General features: G+C 37.9%; 1 protein-coding gene across 1 annotated transcript in view; it reads right to left on the bottom strand.

Moving 5' to 3' along the window:
* LOC136571595 (orofacial cleft 1 candidate gene 1 protein homolog) overlaps positions 1 to 15039 on the bottom strand; it is a 59722-nt gene that overhangs the window by 16028 nt on the left and 28655 nt on the right. Inside the window, exons 5-6 of the mRNA XM_066572144.1 lie at positions 6167 to 6253; positions 2864 to 2947 (exon numbers count right to left, since the gene is read on the bottom strand). Of these exons, the coding sequence (XP_066428241.1) occupies positions 2864 to 2947; positions 6167 to 6253 (171 nt within the window). The remainder of the gene's footprint in view (positions 1 to 2863; positions 2948 to 6166; positions 6254 to 15039) is intronic.

Genomic DNA, 15039 nt, shown 5'->3' with positions numbered 1-15039 from the left:
TGGTGGAAGACACTGGACTCATTAGCATAAATTTTGTCAAAAAAGAGCAAAAGAAGAGAGCATTTTCAAAAGCCTTTTCAAGGGAAGCAACTCTGAAAAATAGAGCGATAAATTACAATTTAAATTTGAAAAATATTTGATTAAAAGATACATATGCTCATTTAAGCACAGTTGCTCATTTCCCTGCATTGGAAACAAGGAGAGAACAGGGTTAGTTCAGCTGATCTTCTCCTTCCACAGTGTCTTTGCAAAGAAACTTCTCAAACTTGGTAAGCATCAGGTTGATTCTTGCTTGAACTGATCCACAGGTTGGAGGATTGAGGTCATGCCCCAGAACAACACTTGACCAACAGAAAAAGCAACCAAATCCTTGCTCTACAAAAGAAGCCAGAGTTAAAAAGAAATTAAAAACTTGCTGCTTGAAGTTGTTAGCATGGGCATCAAAAGTTTTCATTGCTTTGGATGTACCTAACCCTGAGAGTCTTGCTTTCCTTGTAGCTTAAATCACTTCAGCACAGGCTGTATTTGCAGATGCTGGACTGTAATTAAAAATCTCTCCAGTATTAGCCTGACTGCTTGTGACTTCATTTACTTGATGCTATCTGTATTTCTCCATCAGACAGCAGCAGTTTATATACTGAGATGATAATTTAAAGGGTATATTCAGCAGCAAACTACACCTCAGGATGGGTTTGATGCATAAAGCTGCAATAAACTCCTTATGGAAAAATAATTTTGGCTACTTGGTCTAGAAAACCATGCACAAATTGTATCTAAAAAAGTTCAGTGCTGAAGGCTCATGGAACAGGTTCAGAGAACTAAAATTCTGCAAAACTTGGCGCTTCAATTTTTTGATTCTTGCCAAAGAACAATATAATAGAAATTACTTTTTATGGCATTCACGTATCATCATTTAAAATGTTCATGGATCACAACTGTATATTGACAAAAATGCAAAGTAAAAACAAGTAGTCGATATCTTTCAAAACAAACAACCCATGTTGCCTTTTAAATTGCCTTATAATATGAAATAACACATACCACAAGAGTGACCAACAGGTTACTCAAACACAAAATGCTTTAAATATACAATGATATAAATTCTGAGCCATGTTCTTTCCTTTCCTTTGGGGATCATCTATTAATTAGGACTGTATGACTATGTGATTTTTCAGCTCAGTGGCCAAATGAAGAAACGAAGCAGTTCTGTAAGAGTGGAACCAAATGAATCCTAGTTTTCTACGGTTTTTCTGATGCTAATAAGGGTTAAACTCTATATTAGCTTTTCCTTCAGTGGAGACATTAATAATGCTTGTCTGCTCTGCTCAACTGCCCACTTCCATAAAACTGGTAGGGAAGTCATACCTGTGAGACTTGCTCCCTGTTAAAAAAAAAAAGGGTTGGAAGTGACCAACTGGTTCAAATACTGGGAAGGAAAAACACAGGCAGAAATAAATACACCCTGATATATGCACAGAGGTGGAAACTGCACAAGCTTCACGTCCCCAGGAAAAATCTCTCTTCTAGATTTGCTTCACCCAAGCAAGAAAAAGTAATAAATTCAGCTAGAACAGTGTGCAGCTTCACCCACAGGACTAGCTCTGATACCCATCATAGCACTTTTAAGAAATAAAAGCACCGAGGCACAGCTTGAGACACATGACAGCAGTGGCCTGCAGTGCGTCCCCCATTTGCTGCCCTCATGCCTGCACGGGGGGCTTTCATGTGCACATGGAGGGTGAGACACACATGCTGATGCATTTTCTTGTCCCAGAATTGACATTAACATAGAACAATTGAGATCTTGCTAATAAGTTAAGGGTTTTTGCTTAAACTGTCTGCGTGAATTTAGTTGTGATGGTTGCACTTTTTTATTCTTGCATTTAAATGAGATAAAATGGGTTTCAAAGATGTTACTGATATGACCAGTGCCAGTTCAAGAGATTTTGCAACCGTAGGCAAATGAAAACATTTGCTTCCTCCAGAACAAAGTTGCTTATAAACTAAATAGTCATAAAACAAGTTGCAGCTCCTGGAGCTCCAGTGCCATAAGCAACCACCTGCTCTGTCTCTCTGACAGACTAGGCCCGTGTATTGCTGAAATACAACAGGAAGCCTCATACAGACACAAAAGGACACAAAATAATTTTGCAAAAAAGACATCTGCTGAAGAAGGAGGGGGTGGATAGGCAAAAAATACAAGGACAGCTCTGAGCTTGTACAAACGTCACTTCTCCTGGGATGAACCAGAGGAGAGCGGCAGACATGGGTCTTGCGTAAAGGCTGTGATGGTAAAGGTCTCATGAATCAACCAGGTTTTAAGTAATGCCTTAAATGCCTTAAAAATTAGTGAAATCAAAGTAAGACTGTTCACTTGAGGTGAAGAAATCTCATATACTTAACTGTTTTTACTGTAGATGGAGCATCAATTTGTATTTCCAAGAAAGCTACAGAAAACACTTTCTTACTTGTCTGTTAGTGTAAATTCTTGTATAGATAACCTGAAACAGTGTAACATGACCTGTGCATCAGACAAATTGCCTACCCATTTATCAGCTTAAATAAGGATTTCCATTTCTAGATTTGAATACATAAGCAATGGTATTTCCAGCCTTCTTTCATAAGCGTGGAATTCAACATGCAGTGAAGCAATCTAGAGAAAGCACGCCACTTAAGTTACAGTTAAAACCACATAAACATGACACAAAACAAAAACATTTGGAGAAAAAGACCTTCCAGAATTGCATTAAAATCATCATCCCTTTGACTTCTTAGTTCAAGGGGATGGATTACCCTCTCTCCTCCCCACATGCAGACTCAAAAGAGTTTTATTTTTCTTTATGCAATTGACTTTGTTATTTACCTTGGAAGTCCAGCATCTTGTTTTCTTCATCTAGAAGCTTCATCAGTTTAGAGTAAAGGATTTGCTCATCAAATTTCACAGGATCTTTAAAAAACAACAGTGAAACAGCTATAGCTTCTTCCAGTAGTATTTCATGAAATACTATTTTAAATTGAAAGTAAAGATATAAAAATACAAAAGTTAGGAAGCCCTTTGACACTTGAAGACACTAGTTTTTGACACTAGTTTTTACAGCACTAGTTTCATAGCTCAGAATAAAATTACAGTCACTTGTTTGAAACAAGATAATTCAAAATAAAAAATATAGTCATATACTTTTAAATGGTGGGCAACATTATATGTTGATCTGGACTGAAACTGGTTTATAAATTCTGCTAATAGAGAAGCTGAAATTACTGTTTGTATTCAGATTGCCAGATGAATTATATTTGACTCTTAATGAAAAAAAAATACTCAATTTATTCTAACATGATTTTGGATCTTCATTTGAAATTTTGCCTTGCTGTCCATAATACTAACACATTATCTAGAATGCATAGTCATTACAACACTCTATGAATTTTGAATTTGTGGCTGGTTAGTCATTTAAATTTTCAGTAATATCTGCCGATTTTTAAAAGCAGCAAAGGACATGCACACTTACCCTTTTCCATGAGACCTGGAAAAAAAAATTACTTAAAGGTTCTACATTCAAGGGAGAAATGAGCAACTGGGACCATTTTCTCTCCAGATCTCCCAGACCCTGACTTCTCTAAGTTGTCAGTGAAGACAGGTAGTTAGAAGACCAAAGAAATGCATAAAGTAGATTGAAGTACAACTACATGCAAGCTTGGGTGGATCTTTTTAAGTGCTCAATAGAATCTCAAAGAATAAATTTTTTTCCCATGAAATTTCAGAGGCAAATTTTTCAATTACACTGATCTTTCAAGGAAGGTAGTGGCTTCTGCAAGCTCTTCTGAAAGTATAGAATCTCTTACATTTCTTTTAGCCTGCAATATTGAAATGTTCCCTTGTCAAGGGGGGAAGCAAATCCATAGTGGGACATTGTTTGCTCTCAGGGCATTATGAACTCATACCAATTTCCAGAACAAATCTAATTTATCAAATACAGGAAAGATAATTGCCAATACCTTAATTCTCACAGAATAACCCATTAAATAATAGTGGCTGAAGGTTTGCTTTTCACCAGATATTCTCTTTGGTCATTGAGCCTGGCTTCCTAAAGTTCTAAAAGTCTGACTTCAACGTGTGCCCTGATTTCTTCATGTTTTTTCTGGTTTTGACTCTTGCTCATGAGAACCTGGAAAGAAGAGGTAGGCCAGTATGGTTTCCAATCAAGGGATGACTATACAGGACCAAGCTTTAGTTCTGACCATCTTTTTTTAGTCCATCCACAACATACAAATATACTTCCACTAATTTAACACTTCTTCAAGCAAAAAGAAGCCAGGCAGTGAGCCTGGTTTGTAAGTATTGACAAATCAGACTGCTTAAGGTAGGAAGGTACCTCTGGAGTCCATCTAGTCCAGTTTCACCTGCTTAAATAGAGCTAAGGTGCCCAAGACCATGTCCAGGCACCTTTTCAATATCTGCAAGGTAAATGTTTTGCTCTTGGCAGAGATATTGGTAAATATAGTATTATAACTGCTCCACAGAGGTCCACACAGCCAACCTGAGGCTGGTACTATTGCTATTTGACTTTTAATAAGCAAGAGTTATCCCAACATTTGAGCAACATTTTTGCCAGGGAGACAAAGGAGGGCCACCAAAAGACAGCTCTTCACACATGGACCTCAGGCTTAGCATGATATGCAATTGACTAAAACCATCCCTCCACACCAAACCCTGGAAGTCTGTGGACTAAGAGCCTGTTCCAAATTCTAAAATAAATAAACCCCCACCACACATTACAAAATCAGTATTTATGATTAAGTTTATCACTCAGCCTCTTCAACACGGTCAAGAGAACATTTCCTCCCAATGAGAACTGTATTTCCGCATATCCCTTATGTCACCACTCTGTCCGTACATGATTTCAGGCATACATGCACAGATACATAAATCTAATCTGCTTTTCATTCTCTGGTTATGAAGCAGATCATGACTCATAAAGCCTTTTCATAAGATGAACCAAGGCAGGACCAACAGGAAAAAAGTCTTTCCCTTAAAAACTCTGAGCCAGAAGTTGACTTCCAAGGTATTACACTGCTATCCTACACAATGAATGGGGAAATAATTTGGATTAGATATAATTCAACCTTGATCAACCTTGATTTCTTTTTTCACCAGAACACTGAAATTCAAGTCAGTTATATGCAATAGAGACTGGTTTTTTTTAATCACACAAGTTTTTGTCTCAAAAATTTAAAACCTCCATGTGTGCTCAGAGTTTCTCATGACTTTCAGAAGTGAACAACTTTGAGACACAACAGATAACTTTTTTTTAGACCTGACTACAGCTGTGCACCTAGAGGGTCTCTGCAGTACAAATAAGCAGAGGCTCTAGAGAAGCCAAGGGCTAGCAAGGAGAGCTGGCTATTGCGTGCTTTCGGCTTGTTAGTGCTTAACAACAGGAGCCGGGCCAAAGCACTCAGTGCACAGCTAAGCACTTCATTACCATGATGATGTTCTTACTTAAGTCCATGCAAATTCAGGCAGGCCCGTTCCCACCCTTTTTATCTAAAAGCCGTGACAGCAGAGGAGAATTTCCTCTGCTAGACAATACCTCCTGGTTAATCTCTCTCATACCTATGCATAACTTCTGTTCTTCCAGCTCTGCAGAGTCACACCCTCCCACCGGTTGCTATCGCCCACAGAGAGCAAAGCTAAATATCTCGCCTAAACTGGCAAAAAACAAAACCAAAAAAGCCTCGTCGTGCACTTTTACTAACTCTGGGGTTTCCTTCTGTTAGGCAAACACACATTCAACTCTGTAATAAAATTGCTCTCCGAGGAGGACTTTGGGAGCAGGATTGTGAAAAAGCTATAGCTTAGTGCACAGTTCTGGACTAACTTCATTAATTAAAAAGAACATGGTGTAGACAACAGTCACGGAGCGTGCTTCATTTTGTTACAGTAGCAGAGTGAATACAAAACAGCCTCATTTTTACCTGCCCATTAACTCACTGTCCTTGATCAAAGTCTGTGTACACTGGCTATCGTGTTCAGAGTAGTTAAGGCTTAGAATTTAAATTGTAAACCTCAATATTTAAATAGAACTGCATATGTGATCTCTGACATCTCATTTTCATGAATGGAAAAGAATATTCTGACACCAAAATTACATACTTAATTCAGCCTCACCTTCCTCACTGACCTCCATCCCACACTGCCTTGGGTTTATTTCCTCACCCATCAATGGGTCAAAGTAATTTCTGCTGTATTCATTTCCTGTGGAAAGCACATGAAGTAAGGGTCAGCGATTATTAGAAGCACATGAACTAAAATGTTAATTTTGAAATCGACACCAGCAAGCAAAGGGGCATTTTTTTGCTACTTTACAAGCTTAATTTTTTTAACAAGTCCTCTAAGCCTACTGGTACTGCAATCATCTTGTGAAAGGTCAGAAAAGGTAATTGTGGAAACAAGTGCACTTTAAGATACTTTTTCTCAGGAACTAATGAAAAATAATTTTCACATTTAGATGGCAGAAAGATAAGAAACACTTCTACAAATGCAGCATCCCCAATATAAGTCAAATTATTCTTGAAACACTCCGTACAAGTGAATTTTCCATACTGCAAAGGAATTTGTATTTCACAGCTGACCTCTGCAATTTCAACAGTTTTAAATTTCACCACTGAGGTTTCAACGTCTGGTGCATCTTTAATACTGTATTGAACCAGAGAAGTGTTTAATTACGGAGGAGATACCAGGATACTGCCTCATTAATCTAAACAGCAATTATGTTCAGTTGGACTAGGTAACTAATCCAAGATTTTGATGGGATAAACCCACTCATTTTAGTACTTGGCTATTTTAACAGCCACTTTTATCTGTTCTTCAGAAAATAAACAAATTTACTAAAAAGTCATTTGTTAGAATTATCATAAAATAATACAGCATCTAGCTGCCTGGAAGAACTGATAAAAGCCAGAAGAATTTTCCTTACACAAGCAGGAAGGGAAGAAAATTTTTCCTCAAAATATGTATTTTCTTCAGCGAAAGTGCTACACTCTGTTAAAAACATCCACATGTTCACTGGGTTTGCAAACACCGTAAATTGTTATTAAATGGGGGAAAAGAAGTAAAATAATTAAGTCCATAACAAATGTTTTAATTGCTTGAATAGACATGGATGCATATCCTGGAAAATACATAAAAGCTAAATGTATGAGGGGGTTAATTCATTCAAGATACACTACGGTTGTCTACAGTGTATTTGTTTTAGGATCAAAAATAATCCAAGCAGCAGCTCCTTTTCAGAGACTAAATGAAACTTTGATATGAAACTAGGTTTAATTTATATTTCTGGACTGGCACATTTTGACTGTCAGTCTCTGTTCCTTCAATGTAGTAAGTACAAGAACTGAAAATTTGCTTTACCTTGAGGTCTCAATAAAGAAAAAATAAATGAGTTTCATTTTTGTTACTTTATCTGTCAACAACTACTAGGCTGGTATGAATCTTGGCAGTATGTAATCAAAGTCTTATGTACTGCAATAACAGAGCCATTCTACCTTATTCACTGTAATTGTTTTTCTCTAGCACAAAGCACCATGATGTTATATGAACACTCCTTCCCATGTTGGTAAAATAATTCACCTATGTGCTAAAAAAGAAAATGATGATGCATTTCTTTATTCAATTACTTCACAGCCGTAAATGTAAATTGCTGGAACATGTTTTGTACCCATGCAAACAATACTTGGCTATGGCATAGGCTTTTTGCACAGTCTTACTATCACAATTATCCCATGTGAGTCTGGTGTGAAACTTTGAGGACTAGAGTTTTGGGCAACTCTTCTGGACAGAATAATTGGTATTTAGAAGGAAGTGTCATGTTATATTTGCATCTGCAAGGCATGGAAACCATTATTCAAAAAAAAAAAGAGATACCTTAACAAATACCATTAAATAGCTTGCTCTCTTGTCCTCTTCAAAAAAAAGAACAACCTCAACATTTTGAGGAGTATGACATATTTTGTCCAGGGCCTTGGCTCTGTCAGAACCACACACAGCTGGTGACAGACAGTTATGCAGAAGGAAAAAGAACTACCAGGCTTGATTTCTTCAGAGCAACATAAATATTTTAAAACTTACATAAGCAGAACAAGTGGTAAACAACAGAATCACCTCCTCACAGTGATTTTATAGGTAACAAGCCATTTTAAAATGCAGGACTCCACAGAAAACTTTAATTGAGGCTTTCAGAAGAGCTGAATCAATCAAATCTTAGGTCACTGCTCTGGATGGGGGATGTTGCTGTTTGTGGGTTTCTTGGGTTTTTTTCCCCCCTCAGCTCAATACATGCCTTGAGAAGTGGTGTGACCAGAAGTCTGGGCTCTGGGCAGGCCCTAAAATTATTCAGAGGCAGTGGGAGTTGCTTTAGTTTTAAAATACAAAATTATCAATTTTAGTCAAAATAACACACTGCCCAAGGCATTTTGCTAATAACATTTTGTGAGCATATGAACAGATTACTAATCATTTCACATTTGCTTTTGGAAATATTTGAAAGTGTATTACATGTAAATTAACAGTCCACTAAGGAATTCACATTGCTCTGCTTTGTGGAATAAACACAGTAAATGTTAATACAGAGCTTGCTTGTAGGTATTTTGAACAGCACCATACAGGTTGGTGCTTTCAACAGGGCAAGATACTTTGATAACCTGCTCCCAAAAAGACCTGGCCAGCTTTAGAAACTTCGGTCTTTGCTTTGAACCAGAGATTCCCTCAAACCCATTACCTCAATTTGAAGTCCAGTTCACCCCCTCAAAATTGTGTTATTTCATGTGGAAAATACGATGGATAATCCAGGAAATCAGAACTGAAATGCAAACCCACAAATTATCTATACATTAAAATAAAAAAAGGGAAGAAGGGTGTTGGCACAACAGTGACCAGATGGGAATTTATACAGTTTAATTAAAGCAAGAGGAGTTGCTAATAAAATTAGCATAATCCTTGGATACAGCCCATGGGACTGTACATGAATTACTAGGACTGGATAAAACTTAAAAGATGGCTTTTAAACTAAGATGTCTGTACTCAATTATGCCATCTATGTCCTGAGAATACACACAGGAAAGGCATGACTAAACTGAATTTCTTCTATGTTGTCCTCTACTCCACAGAGAGATCAGGTAGTCCGTATCAATTACACATGAAAGGTGTAGCACGGAATTTGGATAACAGCCATTATTCCATTTATGTTGTATTACTGACCTAGGTTTTTAATTTAATGAAAGAATAGACAAAACTCTGTTGGATTTGTTAAGTGCCTCCCGATCAAAGTAAAAACTAAGAAACTATCAATAGCCATATGACTGACTACTAAAAGCTTGAATAAACAAGAATGAAGCTTGATTTTCAGGGTAAAAGAAAAAAAAATTGGCATGAGCCATCTTTCTTTAGAAGGCAGTATGCAGACAGTATGGTCTGCACAAACTTGCCATGATAAGTAACAAGTCCCTTTTCCAACAGCAGCGTGGTCAACAAGTGTCAACCAATGACTTGGGAGAACATTACTGGGCATTACTAAGGCAACTCCTAGAAGCCTTTTGCATCAGATAGAATAAGACAGAGTCATTGTGGAAAGATGAAATTCCAGCCTGAGACAGCATTTTGACCCAAAGTGCTTTTGAAACATAGTGGTGCAGCTGGGAATGGAAAAGAGTAGTCCTACCTTCCCACACCTGACTTAAAGCATTGATTTCAGCTGCATTTCCTATTAGGGAACATCATAGCAAATATTCACATTCTCCATTCAACAGAACTGGATTTATCTCCCTGGGGATACTCTTCATTTTGCTTAGCAGACAAGGCCCTTTGGGTGGCCAGACTGAAGGCTCTGTGATGATGTATTTTCCCACTTCTTTATGAGAGCCAAAGCAGTGTCCTAGCATCAGACTTGAATGTCCTCAAAAAAAAAAAGTGACCTCCTTAACTTAGCCAGGAAGAACCAAGACTTGGGATTGGAAGGAAGGTAAAGCAAGGGTCCCACTTCCAGCATTTCCAGCTACTTCACTTACCCTTCCTCCAAGTCATGATGGGTTATATGACTAGCAGTCCCACCCACCTGTTTTCATGATTCAGTACCTACATTGATAAAGTTTGATATATGTGAGTTGCTTATTTGAGCCTTTTATTCTACTTTGTACTTTGAAAAAATCTATAAAGAACTCTAAAAAGTCATTCAAAAGGATTAAAGAATAAGAGAGGAGAAAGAAGCTTTTCACCTTAAAAAGAATCTCACAGAATGCAGAACCAAAGAAAAATCATCAATGAAAACCACATAAATAGTAGGAGTTCCTGCACAGTGAAAAACTGAATCAGTTTCCAGTGAATTTATAAGTCCTTATTCATATAGGCAGTAACTTAAAAATGGAAAATAATGTAGGAAAATATGAAACTTTCACAAGAAAAAAAATCTAAAATTTTACTCCAAAATTTTGTATTGCTAGAATTACTCATATCAAAATGTTATGAAGATGCTAAGAATAAAATAGTCTTGTAGAACACAGTGAATTAATATGAAGTCCATAAAGCAGTGTTTACTTTCCATTCTCATTTTTTTCAAGAAAAAAAAAATTAACATTAGTCAGGAGCTATAGTTTTAGTTTGCGCTCTAATTATTATTACTGACCCAGGATACTGGTCACATTTACCTCAGCTCATGTCCATTTGAGATATACATATCTAACATTATTTTCTATATTATATGTAGAGATAAATAAATATTTTCTATGTAGATCTAAAATAAGATTCCTGAGGGCACAACTTTATTCCAGAATATCAAATATATGGAAGAGTGGTAGGGATTTTTACATAGAATTTCTAATTTTCAATAATAGTATTCAATAAAAAATTGCATGTTAATGGCACCTTCATACTGAAGAGCATTTCACCAGTGACTGGACAATAGATTTTCTCTTGAAGACACAGCTCATTAAACACTACCAACACCAGGTGACTTCCCAATTTAAAAAAAAAAATTAAAGGTATCGCATGTCATTCTCCTTATCCTCAGCAGACAGCATAAGTAATGAGGAAATCAGATAACTGTGTCTTATGTTCATATGGCAAGCCTTGAATAAACTCACTTGTCAGCTTTGATGGGACACTGGCAAAGGGGCTGTTCCTGAGCCTGAGCTGTGCAGATCGTGCTGTGCCTGCCCTGACCCCTGAAAAGCACCGCATCGTACTCATGACACCCACAATTGTTTACCCCCAGCTCCAGTCCTGCAAGACTTACCACCTTCTCTGCTGTTAAAGCAAAGATACAGCACGGAAATTAGTTCTTTTTCCCTTTTTTATTTTCCTGCAGGCAACAGAGGTCACTGTGCCAAGGGATGCCAGTGTGAGACCTGCTACTTTTCCTGAGGAACGCTGTTGGTCAAGGGCATGAGAAAAAGATTTACTGATGATGATGATGGAATTCTTTTAGGAACAGTATTAGATAATGTGATGCACGTTAATGGAGAAAATGGATACTAAGTTCTCCCAGGCTGACAGGCTTGGCTGGTCCCACTCTATGCCAGTGGGGTAACTTGCCAAATTTTGAGGATCTGACAGTACCATTACAAAGCAAACAACTTCCAAGTGTAATAAATTAGCCTTAAAAATATATATTCCATCACATTCTGAAAAAGTATTTTCCCAATTATAAAATGCATCCATTCTTCACAATTCTTCTCCCCTACCTTTCACAAATTCAATTTTAGCACATTACTTAGATGAGTGCTGCGGTATCCCTGTTAAAATTGCATGCAATGGATCACGTTTTGCACACTACATTACACCTTGTGCCATTCTGCTGATTTCAATTGGATTACACATTGTGTAATTCAACGCAAAATTACTTCCAATGACAACCCTTTTATTCCTATGCATACATGGTGATCCATCATGCCCTGCATACCAAGGTTGGCATTTCCATTTCAAAGTCCCTGTTGGAATCAGAAAGCATAGAACCACATACATAGAACTTGAATTATTAGATATAAACTTTGCCATTGTTTAAGGAAAAAAAGTGTACGGTTTTGATTCATATTTCTGGTCCCATCCTTTATGCAAATCACTTTGTCCAGCACAAATCAACAGTGTTGCAAGCTCCCATTTCTTTCACATGCAGCACAAACATAAATTTACAGCAGATGCCTATTTTTTCATCTGTGTTTGCTGTCTCTCCAATGTCTCTTCCTACCACTTCTTTGGAATAAAATTAGACCTTGTTCAAAAAGTGTCAGTCTCTAGCTCTCTATACACAGTGCAGCTGCTGATACTTTTAGCAATCTGATATCCTACATGGCTCCTTCACAAAGATTTTTTTCTCTGTGTATTCCTACATCAAGGTCTTATCTTGTTACAGTCTTGAGCAAGGAAGGCCTTATGTTGTCCTTACACATTTGAACAATTTTGTCAGCAACTGTTCCTTAGCACAGGCCTGTCTCTACTTTAGCTTTTGATAAGGAGCAAGGATGCTCTACTTTACAGTGGGATTGTCCCTGTAGGACATGTGCAGCACTGTGTTAGGTACACCCAGCCTAGCTCTGCAGCTTGGAGGTGATGCAGCATGGCTATACTGCTTCTGGGAGCAAATTAGTGTCCAGGCAGACACTAATTTGCTCCCAGAAGCAGTATAGCCATGCTAAAGCCATTCTGTACCTGAGCTGACTAGAAGAATAGTTCCTGGTCTTCAATTGAAAAGGCTTTCTTTCCCTCCATTTTTTCTTTCCCTTTCTGTCCTCCCTCAGATGTTGTTAATCTCTGTGGGCAAATTTATTGGAGCATGATATGAGATGTTAACAGTGCCTGTTGCAGATAAAATGGTAGAATTAATTAGAGCTTCTTTATTTTAGGAGATAATCTAGTTTTGAAAAAAGATTTGTGTATTGGGGATAATAGGGAAAAATTAATACTTCTTGTCATCTGGAGACAATTTTAACCTGAATCATCAATATTTAGGGTCAGACTGCCTCAAACCATTTACAAGTGCACAGCATACAGGAGAACACAATTAGCCTTTCCTTTATCTTCCTTGCAAAAGCTACAGAGTATCACAGTCTCCAAAGGTGCCTATGCAGCCACCAGCAACAAGGCAGGCCATGCAGTGGGAATATGCCCAAAAAGCCTTATTCCTGGATTCTGCAGCTTGCATGTGCAGTTGACACCAAAGATCACATTCTAATTTGATCTGACATAAATTCTCTCTATATGGTTGGGCTAGAAATTTTACCTATCTTGTGGCAATGTGAGCAGCGCCATCCCACAGGGCTCTTCTCAGCACTAGCTAGACCAATCTGTGTATCTGTGACGTGCTGTGATGAACACTAAAAGCACAAACTGGTATAAGGCATTTGGACTTTTTCTGATAAAAGCAGATAAGGAAAAAATGTACTGAATGCTAAAATACAATAACATCTGCTTTACAGGCCTACACCAAAATGCTAAATACAGTAGTCCTGTGTTCAGAGATTGCTTGTAACATACATCATCCATTTGAAGTTGAGAAATTGCTCGTGTCTTCTGCTGTCAGACAAAGATAGAATTCCTGGAAGTTTGGTGTTCCTGTCATGACAGCTTGCTGGAAGCTCTTTACTGGGCAGAGACTTTACCAAGCCAGCCTGAAATTTAGGACACTCTACAAAGTATTTTGTGTCTAAACCCCCCTTGAGAAAAGAGAAAAACTGATATTGGCTCACCTTGAGATCAAGCGTCTGACAACTGAGGAACTGGTGGACACAGGTTCTTGAAGATTTGGGTGATGCAATCCCTAATGTTTTTCCCAGGGAAAATTATCTATTAGACCTTCCATTGGGATGGCCATCATGAAAATCTCTGCAGTTCAATGTTTGATGAGGGGGAGAAAGGCAGAAGGTTGGTTGGATTTAGCCACAAGGAAACCGAGTTGTTTAAGAAATAAAAAAAAAAAAAATCAGTTTGGCAACTACAAGGCTGCTGCTAGATGAACTTAATTTCACAAGCAATATGTGAAAGAAATGAAGGTGATGGCAGCAATCAGCAAAAAGTCAGCATAGAATCCAGAAGAGAAAATAGGATAGAAACCAATTAGTTGGCTGAAAAAATCAGGAGATTAATCTTAGTAAATAGTCAGGCAGTTCCCCTGGGTCATTACAACATTTAACAACAGTACCAGAACTTCACTGATGATGAAGAGCAGAGTTATTCAGTGGCCTAGTCCTGAACAACAGGCTACCAGTGATGATAAAATCTGGAATTTTGTCCATCATAGAGAATAGAACAGTGAAATATATGGAATAGCCTAATGAAAAGAGGAATGGACTAAGGATCAGAGCTTTTATTTCTGTCAAAAGCCTTCTCTGTTGATGGTAACAACAGAGAAGTCTCATATTCTGCCCCAGTTTCCCCAAAAACAACGGATGCAGGAGCTTTGCACTTTGAGCCACAAGAATAGCCCACCAACATAATTCAAAAAGTGAAAAACTCTCTGAACAAAAATACCAAAAATTTTAATAAACTTCTTGCAAACAAGAATGAGTTTGCAAACTCTTATTTCTAGAACATATTCTATTATGGGAGAAAAAAATTGAAAAATCACAAACATATATGTGAGTTAGGTCCTTTGGGGGCAGATGCAGACAATTTACAATGACTTGGGCTTTTCCACTTGCTATTTAATCTCCAGTTAAGGGGTGTTCTGTAGAGGAGCCCCCGTGCAGACAAATAGCCAAATTCCAGGAACAGGTTTTAAGGCTGTCTTGAACATGCAGCTGACTACTCACACTGCTTCCCAATATATGTAGTATGGAGGTGTGCAAGAAGACATCTCAAAGTAGGTGGAGGTTTTTCTAGAGAACACTTCCCTCTGGCAATTGCTGACAGAGGAACAGCCTGTGACTTTGTTGCCAGGTGGAGGAAATGATAGCAACCCCTGTGGCTATTAATTGCTGCCATTAACAACATGGGTGATAGGTGGAAAGATAATAGAAAGGCAATGCCATCTCTCTGCCTTGCCTCCAACTGCTTAG

Source organism: Molothrus aeneus, chromosome 1 (assembly GCF_037042795.1).
Source record: "Molothrus aeneus isolate 106 chromosome 1, BPBGC_Maene_1.0, whole genome shotgun sequence".
Lineage (NCBI taxonomy): Eukaryota > Metazoa > Chordata > Aves > Passeriformes > Icteridae > Molothrus > Molothrus aeneus.
This window is presented reverse-complemented; position numbering and strand designations above follow the sequence as displayed.